General features: G+C 39.4%; 2 protein-coding genes across 16 annotated transcripts in view; both read left to right on the forward strand.

Annotated features, from left to right (window-relative positions):
- gcn1 (GCN1 activator of EIF2AK4) overlaps positions 1 to 24,713 on the forward strand; it is a 779,792-nt gene that overhangs the window by 378,020 nt on the left and 377,059 nt on the right. The gene's annotated exons all lie outside the window — the stretch shown is intronic.
- Positions 1 to 24,713, forward strand: part of citb (citron rho-interacting serine/threonine kinase b) — a 135,385-nt gene that overhangs the window by 98,121 nt on the left and 12,551 nt on the right. For 5 of the 15 annotated variants that reach the window (XM_068223090.2, XM_068223087.2, XM_073910033.1 and 2 more), the window contains exons 20-33: positions 1,079 to 1,219; positions 3,357 to 3,464; positions 4,879 to 5,077; positions 7,930 to 8,100; positions 10,436 to 10,459; positions 13,474 to 13,611; positions 15,860 to 16,034; positions 16,126 to 16,214; positions 16,952 to 17,056; positions 17,142 to 17,311; positions 17,556 to 17,636; positions 19,021 to 19,156; positions 21,252 to 21,391; positions 21,533 to 21,625. In XM_068223090.2, the coding sequence (XP_068079191.1) occupies positions 1,079 to 1,219; positions 3,357 to 3,464; positions 4,879 to 5,077; positions 7,930 to 8,100; positions 10,436 to 10,459; positions 13,474 to 13,611; positions 15,860 to 16,034; positions 16,126 to 16,214; positions 16,952 to 17,056; positions 17,142 to 17,311; positions 17,556 to 17,636; positions 19,021 to 19,156; positions 21,252 to 21,391; positions 21,533 to 21,625 (1,770 nt within the window). The remainder of the gene's footprint in view (positions 1 to 1,078; positions 1,220 to 3,356; positions 3,465 to 4,878; positions 5,078 to 7,929; positions 8,101 to 10,435; positions 10,460 to 13,473; positions 13,612 to 15,859; positions 16,035 to 16,125; positions 16,215 to 16,951; positions 17,057 to 17,141; positions 17,312 to 17,555; positions 17,637 to 19,020; positions 19,157 to 21,251; positions 21,392 to 21,532; positions 21,626 to 24,713) is intronic. The other 10 variants (XM_073910037.1, XM_009303725.5, XM_017357405.4 and 7 more) reach the window with 3 other exon arrangements.

Below are 24,713 nucleotides of genomic sequence, written 5' to 3' on the forward strand. Positions count from 1 at the left end.
GTCGTGATGATGAATATGCACAATATAGATCCTTTGGGCACTTCAAAATACCTTGAAGAATAACTATTTATTATCGAAAATCTCATGCACCAAGTTAATGATGTAGGAGCAGTTCAGGTGACCTATCAGCCTGAATAAACATACACTACCTGACAAAAGTCTTGTCGTTGATCCCAGTTGTAAAAGCAACAAATCATAACTTGACTTCTAGTTAATCATTTGGAAAAGTGGTAGAAGTAGATTTTTCTGATGAATCATCTGTTGAACTGCAGCACAATCATCACTAATACTGCAGAAGACCTACTGGAACCCACATGTAGTCAAGATTCTCACAGTAATCAGTCAGGTTTGGTGAAGGAAAAATCATGGTTTGGGGTTACATTCAGTATGGGGGCGTGCGAGAGATCTGCAGAGTGGATTGTAACATCAACACCCTGAGGTATCAAGACATTTGTGCTGCCCGTTACATTACAAACCACAGGAGAGGGCAAATTCTCCAGCAGGATAGCGCTCCTTCTCATGCCTTCGACATCAAAGCTCCTGAAAGTAAAGAAGGTCAAGGTACTCCAGGATTGGCCAGCCCAGTCACCAAACATGAACATTGTTGAGCATGTCTGGGGTAAAATGAAGGAGGAGGCATTAAAGATGAATCCAAAGAATCTTGATGAACTCTGGGATTTTGAGTCATTGCAGAGATGTATGGATGCAGTCCTCCAAGCTCATGGAAGTCATACATAATATTCATTCTGTTTCCACTGCAGCATGACTTATTCTATACTGGACATTATCTCTGTTCAATAACAAGACTTTTGTCTAAGCAAAGTCAGACTTTACTGTCCTAATTAAATAATTTTAAATCAAGACATGATTATATTTTATTGTGGTAAAATAAGCATAATCTAGAGGCCTTTGCCTTTCGTAAAAGCCACTTCTGAGACCAAATGATCAACTAGAAGTCAAGTTATTATTTGTTGTTCCTAAAACTTGGGATAGGCGACAAGACTTTTGTCAGGTGGTGTATGGTTTTACGACAGAACTTTGTATTCACAGTGTGTGTGTGCCTGTGTGTGTTTCTCAGCAAGCTAAACTGCAGCAGCAGCTGGACATGCAGAAGAGCCACATCTTCAGACTGACTCAAGGACTGCAGGATGCGCTGGACCAGACCGACCTGCTGAAGACCGAGCGCACAGACCTGGAGTACCAGCTGGAAAACATACAGGTTAGCAGCAGAAGAGTGTTTAGGACTGATAATGCATTCACAATGACTACATATATTGTTTTATAACACGGTCAAAAATAAAACCTTAAAGGGATAAGTTCACCCCAAAATGAAAATGCACTCACTGTTTATTCAGCCTCAAATGCTTTCAACCCTTTAAGAGCTTCTTTATTCTGTTGAACACTAAAGGAGATAATTTGAAGAAAGCTAAAAACCGGTAACCATTGACTTGCATTGTAGGGAAATCAAATACTATTGAAGTCAATGGGGACAGGGTACAGAATAAAGAAGACCATAAAGGATTGGAACGTGAAAGAAGAGTAAATGATGACAAAAGCTTTAAACTTTTCCATTAATGAATGATGAAATGAAAAAACTTAAATGTTAACAACCTAAATAAACTCTGTGCACATTATGCAGGGATTACATATCTTGAAAAAAGAGTTTATTTAATGGATCATCTAAGACTATAAAAAAAAAATGAAAGTGCAAAAAGTGTAAATCTTTCGTTTTTTGTTTTGTTTCTAGTCTAAATGTCTATAATTATTAAATCAAGAAGCAGTTTCTTGACAAGAAAGACATTGTTGTTTTCAAAAATAATATTGTTTTGCTTAAAACGAGCTAAATTATCTATAAATTATCAGATTATTGTTTTGAAGAAAAAGTCACAAAAGTTTGACATTTAGTTCTATAATTAAATAACCTCCACATCTCTAGAACTGCTCGATCTTGCAGATTCGCACTCTACAACATCAGAAAGGTCCGACCCTTCCTATCTGAACATGCAGCTCAACTCCTTGTTCAAGCTCTTGTTCTCTCCAGACTGGACTATTGCAACTCTCTACTAGCCGGGCTTCCAGCTAACTCTATCAAACCTCTTCAGCTGCTTCAGAACGCAGCAGCATGAGCGGTCTCTAATGAACCTAAAAGAGCACATGTCACTCTGCTGCTCATCCGTTTGCACTGGCTGCCAGTTGCTGCACGCATCAAATTCAAAGCTCTGATGTTTGCTTACAAGGCGACTTCTGGCTGCGCCCCTTCTTATCTGCTCTCACTTCTGCAGATTTATGTGCCCTCCAGAAACTTGCGTTCTGTGAATAAACGTCGTCTCGAGGTTCCAGCCCAAAGAGGGAAGAAATCACTTTCCCGAACTCTCGCATTCAATCTGCCCAGTTGGTGGAATGAACTCCCTAACTGCATCAGAATGGCAGAGTCACTCGCTGTCTTCAAGAAACAATTAAAAACTCAACTATTTAGTCTCCACTTTACTTACTAATATGCAATTCCCTCTCTGACTCCTCCACTAACTACAAAAAATAAATGAATAAAAAATTACTAATGTTTTGCTTCTTACAATTTCTTTACATACCTGAAGCTTGCCTACAGCACTTATTCATTGTTGCTCTTATAGTTGTGTAAATTGCTTCCTTGTCCTCATTTGTAAGTCGCTTTGGATAAAAGCGTCTACTAAATGACTAAATATAAATAAGTGACTTATTATACATTACAATTGATCTGTCATATTGAGAGTGATCTTGTTTATCACTTATTATTTGATTCACTTCCAAAACTGTTTATCGATTGGTTTAAAATAACTGTATTTTTATTTCCAGATATGTTAACTGCCTGTGACATAAACAGGCAACACTGAACTGACACCACTGCCGCATAACACCCACTGCATACAGGCTATTTTTAGAAAGAATTGTATTTGCTGCACAGTATCATAGTATACTAAAATAACACAGATGCAGCAGTTTTTTATTTTCAAGTTTTACATTTGAATTTTTTAAATATGTTGCTATTCCAGGAATAGGCGTGCACAAGGTAGCTAAATATGAATATTAATAGTAACTTACCTAATTAATTTAAATAATGTACGATTTAAATAAGATTATATTGCATGTCAAAGTACATTTCATACAAAATATATGTGCAAAATATTGTATATAATAATTTTAATTATATAATATTTTTGGAATTGATAAATTATTTTAAATAATTTACATTTTATTTATTTTTAACTTAAAAGCTTTGACAATTTAACAGTTAATCTAATAAAAAATGTGGAAAATGCTCAATTCTATACCATATAATGTTGAATGTGTTCTGTATGCACTCAATGTTCCCTTCACAGGCGGCGTATTCTCACGAGAAGGTGAAGATGGAGGGGACGATCACCCAGCAGACCAAGCTCATAGACTTCCTGCAGGCCAAGGTAGAGCACCCCTCTAAGAAGAAAAAGGTCAGAGTCATCTGTAAATTCACTTCACTAACTAATCTGACTAACTGCTTGCTGAGCTGCGCATTAGCTGTCCTTCCAGTTACATATGCAAATAACCATATACTAACTGCGTCAACCAATCAGCCCCAACCAATCTGAATGCTTGTACTGTATCCGTTTAACCTTTCAGCCAATCAAAAATCTTTTATCTGTCCAGCAGTTCAGCTAATTAAAACCACTGATATCTTTCCAGTTTTTCAGCCAATCAGAACACTTTCATCGGTCCAGCCGTTCAACCAATCAGAGTTCTTGAATCTATCCAGCCCCTACCAATCAGAATGCTTGTACTGTCTCCATTTAACCTTTTAGCCAATCAGAACTCTTTCATTTGTCAAGCAGTTCAGCTAATTAAAAACATTGATATCTTTCCAGTCCTTCGGCAAATTAGAACACCTTCATCGGTCCAGCCACTCAACCAATCAGAATTCTTGTATCTATCCAGCCCATACGAATCAGAATGCTTGTACTGTATTCCTCTAGCCTTTCAGCCAATCAGAAATCTTCCATCTGTCCAGCCCTTTAGCCAATCAGAACGCTTGGTTCTATTCAGCTTCAACCAATCCGAATACTTGTATTGTATTCGTCTAATCTTTTAGCCAATCAGAACTGTTTCATCTGTCCAGGCCTTTAACCAATCAGAAAGCTCATATCTATCCAGACTTAACCAATCAGATCACTTGTATTGTATTCGTCTAATCTTTCAGCCAAACTGTCCAGCCCTTCAACCAATCAGTACATAGGTTCTATCCAGCCCCTACCAATCAGAATGCTTTTATTGTATCCATCTAACACTTCAGCCAATCAAAACTCTTTCATCTGTTCAGCACTTCAACCAATCAGAACGCTCAGTTCTATCCAGCCCCAACCATTCAAAATGCTTGTACTGTATCCCTCTAACCTTTCAGCCAATCAGAACGCTTTAATCTGACCAGTACTTTAGCCAATCAGAACGCTCTGTTCTATCCAGTCTCACCCAATCAGAATGCGTGTATTGTATCCGTCTAAGTTTCAGCCAATCAGAAAACTTTGATCAGTTCAGCCCTTCAGCCAATCAGAATGTTTAGTTCTATCCAGCCCTAATCAGAATGCTTGTAATTCATTACAGATAGAAACCACAAGCAATCCTCTAACAACCATCAAGAACACCCTAGCAACAAAATTTCAACAAAGCAGGATATCATAGCAATCACTTAGCAATCACCTAGAAACTTCATGCAACATGCTAGTACCCACCTACATCATCAAAAAGAATGCATGTAAAAGGCAGGTGAAAACTGACGAGGGTCTGCTTGTGATGGGATTGACCACATCTCAGTGTAAGAGTAAAGTGAGCGTGAGCCTGGGCGATTCACTGGCTCTGGTGTTGTGGGTGCAGGGGCTGTTTGGTGGTCGGCGGCGGGAGGATCTGCTTGCGGCGCTGGCGGCTCAGGGACAGACACAGGTGCCCGTGGTGCCCGCCGCCACTCCTGTGCCCCTGCAATACAGCGACCTGAAGGCGGCGCTGGATAAAGAGCGAGCCCGATGCTCCGAGCTGGAGGACGCCCTGCAGAAAACACGCCTGGAGCTCAGAGAAGGTGCAAACTATTGTTGTAAAGTCCACAAGAAATCAAAAATTTTATGTCTATTTTGCAAGGGTGTACAGTGCATCCGCAAAGTATTGATAGCGCTTCACTTTTTCCACATTTGTTTATGTTACAGCCTTAATCCAAAATGGATTAAATTCATGTATTTCCTCTGAATTCTACACACAATATCCCATAATGACAATGTGAAAAAAGAGTTTTTGAAATTGTTGCAAATTTATTAAAAATAGTAAAGCTGAAAAATCAGATGTACATCAGTATTCACAGCCTTTACAGTGAAGCTGTAAATAGAGCTCAGGTTCATTCTGTTTTCACTGATCATTCTTGAGATGTTTCAGCAGCTTCAATGGAGTTCACCTGTGGTCAATTCAGTTGATTGGACATGATTTGTAAAGGCACTTACCTGTCTATATAAGCTCCCAGGGTTGACACTGCATGTCAAAACACAAACCAAGCATGAAGACAAAGGAATTGTCTGTAGACCTCCGAGACAGGATTGCCTCGAGGCACAAGGCTGGGGAAGCTTACAGAAACATTTCTGCTGCTCTGAAAGTCCCAAATGAGCACAGTCACCTCCATCATTCACAAGTGGAAGATGTTTAACCACCAGGACTCTTCCTAGAGCTGGTCGGCCATCTAAGCTGAGTGATCGGGGGAGAAGGGCCTTAGTCAGGGAGGTGATCAATAAACCCAATAGTCACTCTATCTGAGCTTCAGCGTTCTTTTGTGGAGAGCAGAGAACTTTACAGAAGGACAACCATCTGTGCAGCAATCCACCAATCAGGCCTGTATGGTTGAGTGGCCAGACGGAAACCACACTACACCTGGAATTTGCCAAAAAGCATCTGAAGAAATCTCAGACCATAAGAAACTAAATTCTCTGGTCTGATGAGACTCAAATTGAACTCTTTGGAGTGAATGCTAGACGTTACGTTTGGAGAAAACCAGGCAGCGCTTATCACCAGGCTAATAGCATCCCTACAGTGAAGCATGGTGGTGGCAGCATCATGCTGTGGGGATGTTTTTCAGCAGCAGGAACTGGAAGACTAGTCAGGATAGAGGGAAAGATGAATGCAGCGATGAACAGAGACATCCTGAATGAAAACCTGCTTCAGAGTGCTCTTGACCTCAGACTGGGGTGACTGTTCATCTTCCAGCAGGACAATGACCCAAAGCACACCAACAAAATATCAATAAAGTTATTTCACAACAACTCTGTGAATGTCCTTGAGTGGCCTAGCCAGAGCCCAGACCTAAATCCTATTGAACATCTCTGGAGGGATCTGAAAATGGCTGTACACTGTTGCTTCCCATCCAACCTGATAGAGCTTGAGAGGTACTGCAAAGAGGAATGGGCAAAAATTCCCAAAGACAGATGAGCCAAGCTTTTGGCATCATTTTCAAAAAGACTTGAGGCTGTAACTGCTGCCAAAGGTGCATCAACAACGTATTGAGCAAAGGCTGTGAATACTGATGTACATCTGATTTTTCAGCTTTTTTATTTTAAATAAATTTGCAACAATTTCAAAAAGTCTTTTTGGTCACATTGTCATTGTGGGCTATTGTGTGTGGAATAATGATGAAATAAATTAATTTAATCTGTTTTAAAATAAGGCTGTAACATAAAAAATGTCAAATCAATACTTTCCTGATGCACTGTATATTGTTAAGCCGCCTTTACACTGCACATGACAAGCAACAGACCGGAAGTCCTGGAGCTTTGTGGAGTTCCGATCATCTCCGTATACAAAAATTCGGATTCGATTTGAGCTGCGGATAAGTTAAAATATTTGAACTCCTGCGACTAGACCGTATGCGACTGGCAACTGGATGTGATGTATTCCAGTGTTGTTCAAGCAGGTCTGTGCTCACTACATGAGAAATAGTTGTTTTTCTATTTTTTTTAGCAAAAAAAGTCTATATTTCAAAAAAATTATATTTCTAAATAATTAATAAAAATATGTTTTTTTTAATGTTGTCTCCACATTCCCTCAAAATTTTTAGTGATCTATGAGTTTGTAGTATTCATTCATTTAACCATGGTGAACGCACAGAGAATAATTGCTCTTGCTTTTGCACCTCTTTATTTCAGGCACCAGGAGAATCATCTTCTCTTCTATGGTGCACGACAAAACTGAAAGTTTTGTGCGACTGCCTCAAGGGGATGTATTCCGACAGTCATGTAGGAATGTCAAGTGCAGTAGAAAGGCGGCTTTAGTCTAATGTAGAGCAGTTAATTCATGCAAGTTAATCCACTGAAAAAAAATTTGGTATTTTATAAAGGGGACCTGTTATGCCCCTTTTTAAAAAGATGTAAAATAAAATCTGATGTCCCTAGATGTGTATGTGTCAGCTCAAAGTACACATCATACACAAAAATAATGTTTTAGAACTCTCTGTAACTGACCCTTTTAGGCTTTGATCCTAATTGTGCCATTTTGGTGACTGTCGCTTTAAATTTTAATAAGATTGTGCTGTTTTTAAAAGAGGGAGGAGCTACAGATGCCTCGGTGTCAGCATAGTGGCAGATTCAAAAACAAGACTAATGTCCTATGCTAATGAGGGAGAGATGGTCACTAGTGGGTGGGGCTTCTCCTCTCTAATGACACGTCCAAAGGGAGAATATCAATCAAAGTGTTCCTGCAGACTGTTTTAATCAAGTGTGATTATAATAAATTTAATAAATCTATTTTTACTATTGCTAGCTGGTTATAGTCACAGTCTGTTGCCACATGACTGTGTTTAAACTCCTTATAAAAGTGATTTTTGCATAATAGGGCCACTTTAGATCAATATCTGAGCATCTGGGCTGTGGGTCTGACTGTATGTTCTCTGCTCTGCAGTTCAGTTTAATAAAGCTCTGGAGCACAGCTCTTCTCCAGCCACTCCAGGTTTGGCCCGTCAGCAGCTCATGATGTCCACCAAGTCCAACAAGTCTCCAGAGCACCAGTCCAGCGGCGGCCTGATGTCCTCAAACTCCAGCCGCGGACGCAAAGACAACGCCAATCCTGAAGGTCAGAGCGGAAACACACAGACCTTTTCAATATTCACAACAAAACCAAGGCCCTGTTTACACTAATACGTTTTAGTTTTAAAGCGCATACGTTTTGCTAAGGTTACACAATGAATCCACACTACACCTGAGTTTTTGAAAGCCGAAAACAGAGCTTTTTAACAACGCTGAAGAGGCTGTTTTCATTTTAAAATGCTGCTGCTCTGTCAAAATGTGGATAGGGGAAAAACTGAGACATCTGAAAACGGAGTCATGGCTGATTGGAGCTTTTTCCTCAATATTAAGTAGCCTACACAAAGTTCAGACTTTGCATGTTTGATATGGAAAACAAACTCCAGAGGACACCTCAGGTAAATTGTTTGCTCGTCTGCGAAACGTCAATTATCCTCAATCCTCAAAACAGTCATATAGCGGTGCGTGACTGTCAGCTGACGCGCTCCATAGTGCTAATGAGACGCTGTTTCCCAAACAGATTCTGTACACGCAATTTAAATCGGAGCAAAAGTCTGGCTTTTGGGTGCGTGTTTGAACAGACATATACACATAATTAATGATAATAATATCTAAAGATATTGATCTTAGTGGATTTTATTTCAATCACAATTAATTTTGTCCTAAATGAGCATAAAAAGTCAGGAAAGCAGTCGAATGCTTTCATTTTAATGTTAGATGTGTGCGTTTTTAAAGTGACACCTCTGTTGTTTAATGTAATCAAACGAAAAATCCAAATAAAGAAGAGATTCGATCGTTGCTAAGTTAAACATTGAAAAAAACGGCTAATGAGATTTGATAGCTTAATTCTATTTCTTAATAACAGCTATTAATTTTAATAAGCTGAACAGTTTGCAAATTTATTTGCTGCTAATGTATACTATTCATTTTTTCTTTTATAATAATAACAATAAAACATATTACTGACCATTTAACTGTTTATTTATTATGTTTATTATGTTTACTTATTATGGTGTGCATATCCCTTATTTTCACATCCCAATGTTGACAGGTATGGTGTAGCTGCATATTATTATGACCGTCATCCTCATTGTATGCATATTAATAACAAAACGGGGCCTATAGCATAACTGCCACCTTGACAAGATGAATTAAATATCACGTTTAATAAATATAGTGAGATTGGATCCAGCGGTAGATTCTTGATGAACTATCCGACGTGCACATCTTTACCCGGGGAGTTCTGCTCAAAGCACCCACTGACTGCCTGGAGCTCAGACGTGCGCATAACAGAGTGTATGTATGGTCACGTGATGTGCGTTTTGAGTGGTATAATGTGAACGGAGAGTTGTTCAGAAATGCTTGGGGAAACGCTAGTGTTGACGTAGATCGTTTTCATTCTAAAACGCCGTATTAAAACTAAAACGCATTCATGTAAACGGGGCCTGAATTGACTATTGTGTTCTTACTACCGTTTCCTCTTACGCTTAGAAGAATAAATATTAAAGGCACAATATGTAAGATTTTGTCTTATTTAAATGTCGAAAAGCCACTAGAACTGTAACATATGTACTTGCGGTTTTAACTAGTGAGATGGAGTGCGTGCTGTGTGTTCATGCTAATTATGTTTTTACGATTGTTTTTGAACTTCCAATTCAGTGGCCTACGGGAGAAATGACTAGCAATAAATATTAGAAAGCTGTCAAACTACTCGCTCTACAAACATGTGTGCTCATGACTAAGCAGAACAATATAATAAAAAAATGTCAGTTTGCACCATCAAGCAGGAGAACGAGCTGTTTTTAACATCTAAATATCAATGGAAGTGAATGAGACCGGAAGCCGAAAATATTTCAATGGTTGCTATCGCCCGTACGTCAAGAATAAGGTCACTAGAAAACAGTAAAACAGCAGTGATGCTTTAATATGTTGTGTGTTTATTTGGACTGTACAAAGCGGCATTATAACAGAAGTCTGAAATGTTTTTAGTCTGATAAAACAGAGCTGCTTCTTCTTGAGCTGAAGTACAGAAAGCGCTGGGCTGTGGTTTAATGCTGTTTTTGTGATGCTTCCACAGCTTTCAGCCTTACTGTGCTTCATACTAGCATGATAGTAAGTGTTGAATACTTTAATCATCAACATGAGTCCTGTAGGATAATGCAGACCATGATTCAAAATATGCCTTTGTTTGTTGCAAATAGACGCCCTCTGGTGGTGAAAATTACATATTGTGCCTTTAAATTATTAAGGGGGAAAACTTCTTTATTAGTGTTTGAAAATGATGAGACTGTCTGAAGGACTCCAGACTGACCGTACGTATTTGCAGCAGATGTTTTGGCTCTTATCTGTTCGTTCTCACTGTCCTCTTTGTTGTCGTTTCACAGAAATAAGGAGAGTCACTTCTGAAAGTAAGTTCTTACATAACAGGTTCAGGCGGCCCACTCTCCTGAAACTCTGCCATTTGTGTCTCAACTATAAGGAGTTTTATTTTATTTATCTTTGTTTGTTTATTTATTTATTTATAGTCTCATTTCAAACAGTTACTGCTGAAGCTTGACTGCTGACGTATAAAACATTTCCTCTCATATGATTTAAAAAAGGGAAATGTGTCAGCATAATGAACTTTAAAAGTAAGAAGTCCAAAATAAACACTTTGTATACATTAGACAAAGTTATTGGCTCAAATATTTCTTAAAAGCTGTTAACACAGGATTTTTACAACACATTTTTTTTCCAACTCATTTCTAATAACAAATTTTTTTTTTTTTTTGCCATGATGACAGTACTTAATATTTTACTACTTATTTTGCAAGATTCTAGTATTCAGCTTAAAGTGACATTTAAAGGCTTAACTTGGTTAATTGGCGAAAGTCATTGGGCAACAGTGGTTCCCCCCACACACAGTGGGGAAAATAAGCACTGAACACAGCATGTTTTTCCCCCTGGGAATAAAAGAGCTGTTGACATTTTGGTAAAAACAAACATAAAAACGAAACAAAACAATCTAAAATATGACTTACAGTGCATCTGGAAAGTATTGATAGCGCTTCACTTTTTCTACATGTTTTTTTTTTGGTTAGAGCCTTTTTGCAAATTGGATTAAATTCATTTATATAACATTCTACACACAATAGCCCATAATGACAATGTGACCAAAAAGACTTTTTGAAATTGTAGCAAATTTATTTAAAATAAAAAAGCTGAAAAATCAGATGTACATCAGTATTCACGGCCTTTGCTCAATACGTTGTTGATGCACCTTTGGCAGCGATTACAGCCTCAAGTCTTTTTGAAAATGATGCCACAAGCTTTGCTCACCTGTCTCTGGAAATTTTTGCCCATTCCTTTTTGCAGAACCTCTCAAGCTTTATCAGGTTGGATGGGAAGCGACAGTGTACAGCCATTTTCAGATCCCTCCAGAGATGTTCAATAGGATTTAGGTCTGGGCTCTGGCCAGGCCACTCAAGGACATTCACCGAGTTGTTGTGAAATAACTTCATTGATATTTTGTTGGTGTGCTTTGGGTCATTGTCCTGCTGGAAGATGAACCGTCACCCCAGTCTGAGGTCAAGAGCACTCTGAAGCAGGTTTTCATTCAGGATGTCTCTGTTCATCGCTGCATTCATCTTTCCCTCTATCCTGACTAGTCTTCCAGTTCCTGCTGCTGAAAAACATCCCCACAGCATGATGCTGCCACCACCATGCTTCACTGTAGGGATGCTATTAGCCTGGTGATAAGCGCTGCCTGGTTTTCTCCAAACGTAACGTCTGGCATTCACTCCAAAGAGTTCAATTTGAGTCTCATCAGACCAGAGAATTTAGTTTCTTATGGTCTGAGAGTCCTTCAGATGCTTTTTGGCAAATTCCAGGTGGAGTGTGGTTTCCGTCTGGCCAGTCTGATCATCGGGTTATTGATCAGCGCCTTGACTAAGGCCCTTCTCTCCCGATCACTTAGCTTAGATGGCCGACCAGCTCTAGGAAGTTCTAGGAGTCCTGGTGGTTACAAACATCTTCCACTTTTGGATGATGGAGGCCACTGTGCTCATTGGAACTTTCAGAGCAGCAGAATTTTTTTCTGTAACCTTCCCTCAACAATCCTGTTTCGGAGGTCTACAGACAATTTCTTTGTCTTCATGCTTGGTTTGTGTTTTGACATGCAGTGTCAACCCTGGGAGCTTATATAGACAGGTGAATGCCTTTTCAAATCATGTCCAATCAACTGAATTGACCACAGGTGAACTCCAATGAAGCTGCTGAAACATCTCAAGAATGATCAGTGGAAACAGAATGAACCTGAGCTCTATTTACAGCTTCACTGTAAAGGCTGTGAATACTGATGTACATCTGATTTTTCAGCTTTTTTTATTTTTAATAAATTTACAACAATTTTAAAAACTCTTTTTTCCACATTGTCATTATGGGATATTGTGTGTATTTGAATGTTGAGGAAATGAATTCAATCAATTTTGAAATAAGGCTGTAACATACACAAATTGTGGAAAAAGTGAAGCGCTATCAATACTTTCTTGATGCACTGTATGTGTATAACATAAAACAGCTATAGAAAAAATACCCCTTTACAGTTGCTTTGGATTTATGGTGTATTTGTATGTAAGAAAAACATAATTTTTGTTTCATTTTGTAAACTACTAAACATAATTCTTCCAAATTTAAAATATAAAATGTTGTCATGAGCATGTTTTGCTGCATAAAATAACAAATAATGTAGTATTTTCAGACATGCTAATGTTAATTTTTAGAAAACGTAATTCCAATGTTATAACGTACAAAAAAACACACAGATTTTTGTTATGAAATCTAAAGCTAATTGACAATATAAAAGACAAGCTGAATGACAATATGTGTATTTGAAGTTTGGAAGACTGTATTCAGTCATCGGGACACAAATGCAGGTGTTTCCTGAGAATGATCCAGGCGTCTCTCCTTTACTTGTATTTATTCTCTTCTTTTTTTTGATATGATCTTTTTATCCCTGCAGAGATAAGCTCTCTGGCCTAATCTAAACATGTCCCTTTAGCTAGTGGACGTCCTTCACTCAATAGTGTGTTATCAGGTCATCTTGGTTTGATGGCTGCAGACTTTCACTCAGGACAGCACTGAATGATTGTGAATCTCCAAAGCTCCTGCATGCAGATCCATTTGGACACTGAGCTTATCTCGAATATATGGCTATACTCCTGCTGTATGCCATGCCCAATGCAGGAACTCTGAAACCCTTGCATGCTTGTACCCAAGCCAATACGAGAGCTTGGAGTGTACAGTGATGCAGAGAAATGTTCTCAGGAGAGGACATTTTCAGCTTGCTTTGGCCTGTTTGCATTATTTAAGTATAAACACTATACAATGCACAAGACTGATTGTGTGTGTGTGTGTGTGTGTGTGTGTGTGTTTGATTGTGTAGAGTACACCAGACGTGTGAAGGACCGGATTCATCACAACACTCCTCACCGCTTCACGCAGGGGCTCAATATGAGAGCGGCTCGCTGTACTGTGTGTCTGGACACAGTCCATTTTGGACGTCAGGCTGCAACATGCATTGGTATGGATCACGTAAACATATGCTGTCAGTATACTTTGAAAGTAGGGGATGTTTCTTTTTTTATGCTGTTAAAAAACAGCCTAGAGCGCCATCTGCTGTTAAAAACTAACCTAGAGCACTATCTGCGATTAAAAATTAGCCTAGAGCTCCACCTGCTGTTTAAATCTAACCTAGAGCACCATCTGTTTTAAAAACTAGCCTAGAGCGCCATCTGCTGTTAAAAACTAGCCTAAAGCACTATCTGCGGTTAAAAACTAGCCAAGAGCTCCACCTGCTGTTTAAATCTAGCCTAGAGCACCATCTGTGTTAAAAACTAGCCAAGAGCTCCACCTGCTGTTTAAATCTAGCCTAGAGCCCCATCTGTGTTAAAAACTAGCCTAGAGTGCCACCTGCTGTTTAAAACTAGCCTAGAGCCCCATCTGTGTTAAAAAATAGCCTAGAGTGCCATTTGCTGTTTAAAAATAGCCTAGAGCACAATCTTTGTTAAAAACTAGCCTAGATCACCATCTGCTGTTAAAAACTAGTCAAGCGCGCCATATGCTATTAAAAAAAACTAGCCTAGCGCGCCATATACGATTAAAAAAACTAGCCTAGAGCACCATATGCTGTTAAAAACTAACCTAGATCGCTATATGCTATTAAAAAAACGAGCCTAGAGCGGCAAAAACTAGCCTAGATCTGTTGTTAAAAGCTTTGTCTGCTGGTAAAAACTAGCTTAAATCACCATCTACTGTTAAAAACTAGCCTACAGCACCACCTGCTGTTAGAAAAAATGGCTTAGATTGCTATCTGCTGTTAGAAACTATCCTAGAGCTCCACCTGCTGTTATAAACTAGCTTAGAACATCACACACTGTTAAAAAAAATAGCCCAGATCAGTCTGTTGTTAAAAAAACAGTCTAGATTGCCACCTACTGTTAACAACTAGCCTAGAGTGCCATCGGCTATTAAAAACTAGCCTAGTGCTCCACCTGCTTTTAAATAAAAGCCTAGAGCTCCCTCTGCTGTTACAAAATAGCCTAGAGTGCTATCAGCTGTAAAAAAAACTAGCTTAGATTGCCATCTACTGTTAACAACTAGCCTAGAGTGCCACCTGCTGTTAAAAAATGAGCCCAGATCACAGTTTGTTGTTTAAAAAAACTAGCCTAGAGTGCTGTCTGCTGCTAAAGACTAGCTTAGATTGCCACCTGCTGTTATAAACTAGCCTAGAGCTCCATCTGCTGTTAAAAACTAGCCTAGATTGCTATATGCTGCTAAAAACTAGCTTGGATTGCCACCTGCTGTTATAAACTAGCCTAGAGCTCCATCTGCTGTTAGTATAGAGCTCCATTTGCTGTTAAAAACTAACCTAGAGCGCCATCTGCTGTTAAAACTAGCCTAGAGCGCCATCTGCTGGTAAAAACTAGCCTAGAGCTCCATCTGCTGTTAAAAACTAGCCTAGAGCTCCCTCTGCTGTTACAAAATAGCCTAGAGTGCTATCAGCTGTAAAAAAAACTAGCTTAGATTGCCATCTACTGTTAACAACTAGCCTAGAGTGCCACCTGCTGTTAAAAAATTAGCCCAGATCAGTTTGTTGTTTAAAAAAACTAGCCTAGAGTGCTGTCTGCTGCTAAAAACTAGCTTAGATTGCCACCTGCTGTTATAATCTAGCCTAGAGCTCCATCTGCTGTTAAAAACTAGCCTAGATTGCTATATGCTGCTAAAAACTAGCTTGGATTGCCACCTGCTGTTATAAACTAGCCTAGAGCTCCATCTGCTGTTAGTATAGAGCTCCATCTGCTGTTAAAAACTAGCCTAGATTGCTATATGCTGCTAAAAACTAGCTTGGATTGCCACCTGCTGTTATAAACTAGCCTAGAGCTCCATCTGCTGTTAGTATAGAGCTCCATCTGCTGTTAAAAACTAGCCTAGAGCTCCATCTGCTGTTAGTATAGAGCGCCATCTGCTGTTAAAAACTAGCCTAGAGAACTGTCTGCTGTTCAAAAACCAGCCTAGAGCTCCATCTGCTGTTATAAACTAGCATAGAGCTCCATCTGCTGTTATAAACTAGCCTAGAGCTCCATCTGCTGTTAGCCTACATTGCCCCCTGCTGTTAGAAACTAGCCTAAATCACAATCTAATGTTGAATACTAGCCTAGAGTGCCATCTGCTGATGAGGAAATGCCAAATATTTTTTCTCCACAGCTGTATTGTAGGAGCTGAAATAAGTTGATCATGTTTGCGTGTTGATCTTCTCTCTCCTCCTGAAGAATGTCACGCGTTGTGTCACCCAAAATGCTCCCCGTACCTCCCTGCCACCTGCGGCGTTCCCACTGAATACGCGCTGCACCTCTCAGAGGCTCTGTGTCGGGAGAAGGGAAGCACTTCCGGCCTGAAAGATATGGGTGGACATATGAGGCTTGAAGGATGGCTGAAGCAGCCCAGGTGAGAGACACACCTGGCATGATTACAAACACTAATGTCAGATGAGAAGAAAACATCAAGTGAATATGGAAATGTGTTTGTTTTCCTGCAGGAACGGGAAGCGCGGGCAGGGCTGGGAGAGGAAGTATGTGGTGCTGGATGGATATAAAGTGATTACATTCGAGACAGAACCAAGAGACGGTCTGTGAACACTTGTTTACATTGCATTGGTTTTGTTTTCTTATAGCATGTTGGGAAAAAAATACAAAATAAAATTTCATAACAAGAAAAGTAAATCAAACCTGCGGTGGCCGGGAAGTGCAAAACAACATTACAAAGTGTGAAACACTTTTACAAAGCTCGAGACAAATTTACATTTTAAAAAACATTTTTACCTATGGGCGAGGCAGTGCTGTCGCCTCACAGCAAGAAGGTCGCTGGGTTGCTGGTTCGAACCTCGGCTCAGTTGGCGTTTCTGTGTGGAGTTTGCATGTTCTCCCTACCTTCGCATGGGTTTCCTACAGGTGCTCCGGTTCCCCCACAGTCCAAAGACTGTATATATAATATATATATATTATCGCACTGCTACGTGTGTGATATTGCTCATTTATCTATCTATATATATATATATATATATATATATATATATATATATATATATATATATATATATATATATAAATATATATATATATATATATAAATATATATGTATAAATGAGCAATATCACACACGTAGCAGTGTATATCAGCACTGGTGGGAGGTGTGCAGGATATACAGCCATATCGCACTGCTATGAGTGTAATATTGCGTTTATACAACAGTTTGACGGCATAATTGTGTGTATATATATATATATATATATATATATATATATATATATATATATATATATATATATATAAAATAAATGTATTTGTATAATCTGTTTTCTCAGAGTCAGTGAAGCCGCTGGATGAGTTTGAGCTGTGTCTCTCTGATGGAGAAGTGACAGTTCATTCTGCTGTGGGTTCCTCTGAGCTCCCCAACACCGCTAAAACAGGTGACAGCTAAAACAGCTCTCCCAGATTTGTGTTTAGTAAAAGCATCTCATTAATGGAAGCTAACATGCCAGTGTGGTGTTTTAGATGTGCCGTACGTGCTGAAGCTGGAGTCGTCTCCTCAGTCCACATGCTGGCCCGGCCAGACTCTTTACCTCATGACCTCAGGATACTCAGAGAAGCAGCGCTGGGTGGCAGTGCTGGAAGCCATCGTGGCCAGCAGTCGCGGAGCCAGAGAGAAAGCTGAGGCAGATGCTGTGAGCAAACAACAAACACAATCATAATCATGATTATTTTGGTCAGATTTGTAGTATAGTAATGATTATTGTCCACGTTCCAAAGTTATTATCATTTTGCTGTTGATTTGATTTTAGTGCACTGGTCTGACTGTAGGATGTGAGGGAACATACAGTACTGATGATGAAGTGTACAGTATAACTGAAATGCACTGCAAATGTAAACGTTTCACATGCTTATGATGGTGTTTTTGCTTCTTTACAGAAATTATTGGGTAACTCTTTACTTAAGCTAGAAGGTGACGACCGTCTGGATATCAACTGCACCCTGCCGCTGACCGACCAGGTATCCGCGCCCATCACTGACAAACCTCATCAATCAATTACAATTGACCCTTCGCTAAGCCCCGCCCTCCCTAGTTACTGTTGTTACGCCTGTCAAGCTTTCGTGCCTGGCATGTCTATTACAAAGTGTATGCGCCGGTGGCAGAGATATAATTAGAGAAATTATCTGAGAAAGCCAGACAAAATAGGATTGCAGTATGCATTACAGGCAGGGCTTGACATTAACACCTGCCAACCCGCCAAATGGGGGTAGATTTCAGCGGTGGCGGGTAAGACAGACACTCCCGCTAGTCACTGTGGCTGGTTAAAAGTAATTTTCCTGGAAAATAATTCTTAAAAGCTGGGTTCGACAATAAGGATGGCCCAATATGCATGCAAAGGTGATCTTAGAAATGAGAAGCAACACGACTGACAAAAATAATTGTGTTGTAATGTAATGTGTATTTTTTGTTTATATATATAGCGCATTTATTGTGTATGGCCATACACCCAAAGTGCTTCACAATCCAGGGGGGGTGGGGGGGTGGGGGGGAATTGGAGCTCAGGGCTCTCTCCCGGGACAGCATGCCAAACAAGCTATGCATAAATCATGAGCTAAGTGTGAACTCTTGGAATAAAAAAGAAAAGAGCATAAGGCGTTTTTAAAAAATGATGCTTTTACGTCTGCCATTATGCTGTCCACATTTTTAGAATAGCGGGTATCAGATCTGCACAATCCATATGCACAACGCTTTGACTTGTTTCCCTCGCGCGAAAGCTTGACAGGCCTCCTGTGCATGGCTACGGTTGCTAAGCCACTATTTGTGTGTGGTGGTTTTCTGGTGTGACTTAGCGAAGGGTAAATTGTCTTTTGTAAATGTTCACACTTTTTAGTGGTGTAAAACATTGGTTCTTTTTCCAGGAGACCGCCATTTTAACAGTCATAATCTTAAATGACCCCACATTAATAATAAGTAGCAACAACTACATGAAAAATAGTGGTTAGCACTGTTGCCTCATGTTGTTGGCATGTTCTCCCAGTGCTGGTGTGGGTTTCCTCCGGGAATGTGGTGAATTGAAGAAACTAAATTAGCCGAAGTTTGAGTGTGTGTGATTGAGAGTGTATGGGTGTTTCCCAGTACTGGGTTGCGGATGGAATGGCATCTGCTGCGTAAAACATGTGGTGGAATAGTTGGCGGTTCGTTCCGCTGTGGCGACCCCTGATAAATAAGAGACTAGGCTGAAGGAAAATAAATGAATGTATTTGTTTTGTCATCAAACAAGTATCTGTTTAATTTGTGCATGTTCCTCTTCATGAATCTTTGGCGACCCCTAGTGGTGGCTGTGACCCCCAGGTTGGGAACCACTGGTGTAACATATGGTTTTAATCTTGTTTTTGTCTTCAGATTGTGTTGGTGGGCTCTGAGGAGGGTCTCTACGCACTGAATGTGATTAAGAACTCCCTCACTCATATCCCGGGTCTGGGATCCGTGTTTCAGATCCACATTATCAAAGATCATGACAAGCTGCTGATGATCGTGGGTGAGCAGAAATCACCACAAGTTACTGCTGCTTTCACACACTGAACATGAGGACATTTGACTAAGGGTGTGATCACAGTTGTAGTCCAGTTGTCTTGGACTTGTTATACTCATACTTCAGTCTGATTGCACCAGAGTTGCACTAAATTAATTAAACCCATATTTAATCACACCATTAATTTAGTGGAGCGTTCACAGTGATTCAGTTGAACTATGTGATATTTAAAGCAACTAATGGTATTGTCACAGTGCATAGTACATAAATACATGATTTTATCATGTCTAAAAACATGGTAAAACTATGGTAATGTTTATTTTAAGGGATCAGTTCAGATATAGTTTAAAACTTAACTTTAAAATGAACTCTGGTGCAATTAATCTAATGTACACTCACCGGACACTTTATTAGGTACACCTGCCTAACTGCTGTTTAACTCTTATCAGCCAATCACATGGCAGCAACTCAATGCGTTTAGGCAAGTAGACATGGTCAAGACGATCTGCTGCAGTTCAAACCGAGCATCAGAATGGGGAAGAAAGGGGATTTAAATGACTTTGAACGTGGCATGCTTGTTGGTGCCAGATGGGCTGGTCTGAGTTTTTTAGAAACTGCTGATCTACTGGGATTTTCACGCACAACCATGTCTAGTGGTTACAGAGAATGGTCTAAAAAAGAGAAAATATCCAGTGAGCAGCAGTTCTGTGGGCGCAAATGCCTTGTTGATGCCAGAGGTCAGAGGAGAATGGCCAGACTGGTTCCAGCTGATAGAAAGGTAACAGTGACTCAAATAAGCACTCATTACAACCGGTGTCTGCAGAAGGGCATCTCTGAACACACAACACGTCCAACCTTGAGGCAGATGGGCTACAGCAGCAGAAGACCACACCGGGTGACTCCTGTCAGCTAAGAACAGGAAACTGAGGCTACAATTCACACAGGCTCACCAAAACTGGACACTAGACGATTGGAGAAACGTTGCCTGGTCTGATGAGTCTTGATTTATGCTGCCACATTCAGATGCTCTGCTCAAAATTTGACCTCAACAACATGAAAGCATGGATCCATCCTGCCTTGTATCAATGGTTCAGGCTGGTGGTGGTGGTGTAATGATGTGGGGGATATTTTCTTGGCACACTTTGGGCCCATTAGTACCAATTGAGCATCATGTCAACACCACAGCCTACCTGAGTATTGTTGCTGACCTTTGATCTTCTAATGGCTACTTCCAGCAAGATAACACACCATTTCATAAACTTTGAATCATCTCAGACTGGTTTCTTGAACATGACAATAAGTTCACTGTACTCAAATGGCCTCCACAGTGACCAGATGTCAATCCAATAGAGCACCTTTGGTATGTGGTGAAGCGGGAGATTGGCATCATGGATGTGCAGCTGACAAATCTGCAGGAACTGCGTGATGCTATCATGTCAATATGGAGCAAAATTTCTGAGGAATATTTCCAGTACCTTATTTAATCTATTCCACGAAGGATTAAGGCAGAAGGCAAAAGGGGGTCCAACCTGGTACTAGTAAGGTGTACCTAATAAAGTGGCCAGGGAGTGCACGTTTCATTTCATTTAAGGGGAAAGAAAGCATCAGCTTCTGAAAGTGAAGAGCCATGTTTTACTGCTGCATAAAACAAATAAGAATTTTTAACAATATAAACAAAATAATTAATTAGTAGTTAATCAACAAATGTAGCAAACCACTGAGATATGTACATTGTGATTTGCACATTTGCAATATTTTAATAGTTTTGATATATTGTGCAGCCCTAATTAACCTAGTCAAGCCTTTAAATGTCACTTTAAGCTGTATAGAAGTGTCTTGAAAAATATCTAGTCAAATATTGTGCTATCATTACGGCAAAGATAAAAGAAATCAGTTATGAGAAATGAGTTATTAACACTACTATGTTTACAAATGTGTTGTAAAATCTTTTCTCCGCTAAACAGAAATTGGGGAAAAAATAAACGGGGGCTAATAATTCTGACTGTGTATCATGCTATTGCATCACTGTATTATATTACAGCCGATGCGCTGTGCATTAGGGATGCATTATAAATAAAGTGATTATACTGTTGTGTTGCAGGAGACGAGCGAGCGCTGTGTCTGGTGGAGATTAAGAAGGTGAAGCAGTCTTTATCCCAGTCTCACCTCCCCACACTGCCCGAGATTGTGCCGTATATCTTTGAGACCGTCAAGGGCTGTCATCTGTTTGCCTCGGGCAGGGTGAGGCTGTTTGTGTTTCACTGCGTTGCAACTTACACTCGGTTTATTTTTAGTGTTCTCTGTTGCATCATCTCATTGTTGCGAGATGCAATTCAACAAACTTGTACCTTACACTGTATTTTGTGTCTGCTCTTGCTTTAGATAGAAAATGGCCCATGCATTTGTGCTGCGATGCCCAATAAAGTCACGATTCTACGATACAATGACAATCTTAACAAGTTCTGCATACGGAAGGCAAGTATGGAGTCTTTTGTCTTGAGCTTTATTCATCCTCTAAAGCACTGGGCGGTACTGAAGCCACGTTTTTTAAAAGTGTTCACACAATCAGCCAAACTAAAGTCTCTGCAGAGCAAACTGTCAATCAGTTTCCACTGCTTTCACAGAAAATCAACACATTTTTCAAAATTCCCAAACACTTTTCTCAATTATGCTCTACAAGCTATACTTTTCAGCACATTTCTGCATGCTAGCAAACTCCTTTCAAAACATTTAACAATGGTTTCAAAACAAAGTGATGGTAAAAAATATTTTGTATGAACTGAGTTAGGGCTGCACGATTAATCGATAAAAGATCTCGATCTCGATTCGATCCTACACACGATCTTAATTCAGCTTTTCTACGATTCAGCCAATTATACAGTATTTTCAAGGTCAGGACAGAAGAATAAAGGCAGTCGCACAAGTCTTCACAGGAACATGAACACCTTCAAATGGCAATAAAAGTGTCACATACTCTATTCATAAGGTATAATTCACCCTGAAATGTCATTTCTGTGTCATGTAATGATGTATTTGCGGCCGCGAAATCACACATGAGCTGAACATAAGCTACCCGCTTGTTAAGTGTGACGTCACGCGAGGCGGCTTCCGGGTCCAAGCGCTCTATTCAACTGAATGGGGAGACTCATGAATGGTAATAATAAACGTTTACATAGCGATTTAATACTTTCACAAATCACGATGGCGGTATATATGTCCATGCCTAATATCCGATGGCCAGAAAGTGATTAATTATTTTATAAATTGTTAAATTTTTGGTATTTGTTATGCAGCAAGCCCAGAGATTGTTGTGTACACTATGACTTTATGTAAAATGAACTTTAATGTGTGATAGGAATAAAACGTGATCATAAACGAATGATTTCTCCACTCAAATGAATGGCAGCTTGGACCCGGAAACAGTATTACATATGTCACAAACACGTCACCACTTAACAAACCTCAGCACGTCAATGACGGCTACTTTAGCGAATAGAACCTGCTAAGGCTGTGAATAACAAGTAATAAAGTTGTAAATAATGTTCAGTTTGTTGCACGGAGCGATCGCTTGAGAGCCGCGCTGAAAGAATGACTTGCATGCGTGTGTGTTTTCTCACAGTGACAGCAGCCATGAGCCGCAATCAAAAGTGAAAATGAAACTGGCCACACATCACTTAAATCAGTGGTCCCTAACCTTTTTCTAACTGCGGACCGGTCAACGCTTGACAATTTTACTGCAGACCGGGGGGTTGAAATAATAATAATAAACGTGAATCCACTGTGTACTCATATGGAACTTTATTAGCACACTGCTCCAACTTTACAATGCTATTATAACATTAGGAAGTAATAACTTCATTAACACATTGCTCCAACAATATAACATAACATCAAAAACTGTCCATAGCGCTAAATCAATGGAAGCCCTGAGCTTGTTTCTTTGCAACGAGATGGTCCCATCTGGGGGTAATGGCAGAAGGAAGATTGCCGGAAAGAGCGTGTGCACGTCTAGAACGTGCTGATGTAAGACGTCTGCTTTAGCCAATCAGAACAGAAAGTGTTGTGCATGAAAATAAATGTTTCACAGTGTCAGTATAGCTACTAATGCAAGGAGTCTGATCATGACAAATGTCTGATTTTACCAGTGAAAACAAGTGGTCTAATAATGCTGTCAATGAGAGATGACAAGCACATGTCTCAAACATAATTATTCAACTTTATAATTATGAATAGTTGTATTCTGATGTCATCATTTTACTGTGAATTAACAAACAGGACATATTAAAAGTCTGCTCAAGTCCACCATAATGACTGTACAAAATGTATAATTTTAAGCAACAGTAGAGCTACACATAGGCCTAATATTAATATTGTTGTTTTACCATATTGTCACTTTAGAATTATAAGGTTCTATCTGACATTTTTGTCAAAATTGAGTTGACATATTATTATTAAATGACAACTTATTGTTTACATTTTAAGACTTTTAAAAAACAAAACAAATGTTGCACACATACTGCTATATGGTATTGCTATATGGATTGCAAAAACTTTGAAGCTCAATATCTCAAAATCATTCAGAATGCAGAGAGAACCTAATAATTCCAAGGTGACGATATGTTTGAGAATTAACAATAATAATAATAGCCTACTCATATTAACCTTTATTTCACATCTAAAGAATCGTGTGAAAGAATCGTGATCTTGATTTTAAGCAAAACAGATTGTGATTCACATTTTAGCCAGAATTATGCAGCCCTAAACTAAGTGCAAGTATTTAGAAATACTTTAAGTTATAGAAAAAAAAAACAGCAGATGCTTTTGTCCAAAGCGAAGTACAATTAAGGAGGCATTCAGCGAATCAGCAAGAAGAGGCAATACACACTACAAGTGCTAATTATACAGAGGAACTCTTAGTGCTCAGAGAATTAAGTGCTTGAGTAAGACGGGGCTTTGTAGAAAGAAGGGTGGTTCTACAAGTGGTTTGTCAAACCCCCAGGTTCTTACACAATTCTTTTTGTGATTTATGTACTAAAAATGACCAAAGTTGCAGAAAATTTTGTGATTAAAAAAAAAACTAAAATAAATTATATATATATTAAGGGTGTAACGATACGCATATTTCCATTGAACAGTTCGGTACGAGACTTTCGGTTTGGTACGCATTACAAACCAAACGATTCAGACTAATTTCTAAAAAGATAAAAGAGAAGAAGTACAAAAAAGCCTGCAATGCTTGCCCCGCCTTCAAGCTTTTCTTACTGGCCCAATGCGCTACAACAGAATGCAAATCCATTGGTTCATATCAGCTGTCAATCACAGCTGTCAATTATGTAATCCTTCATCATGATGCTGTCATCTCATTCACATCAAGCAGTGTGTGCAGGGCCGGTGAGCGCATGCAGATTTTTGTTTATTTGTTAATTGTGATTAGCATGTAAATATATAATAGAATCTGTCCATATAAAATGTGTAGTAACGGTGCTCATCATTTTTGGTGGGTGTGACTAAAATTGGTCTGGTGCGCCTACATTTTTGAAGTTACCTACCAAGAAAAAGGTTA

The sequence above is a fragment of the Danio rerio genome, chromosome 8 (genome assembly GCF_049306965.1).
Source record: "Danio rerio strain Tuebingen ecotype United States chromosome 8, GRCz12tu, whole genome shotgun sequence".
Classification (NCBI taxonomy): domain Eukaryota; kingdom Metazoa; phylum Chordata; class Actinopteri; order Cypriniformes; family Danionidae; genus Danio; species Danio rerio.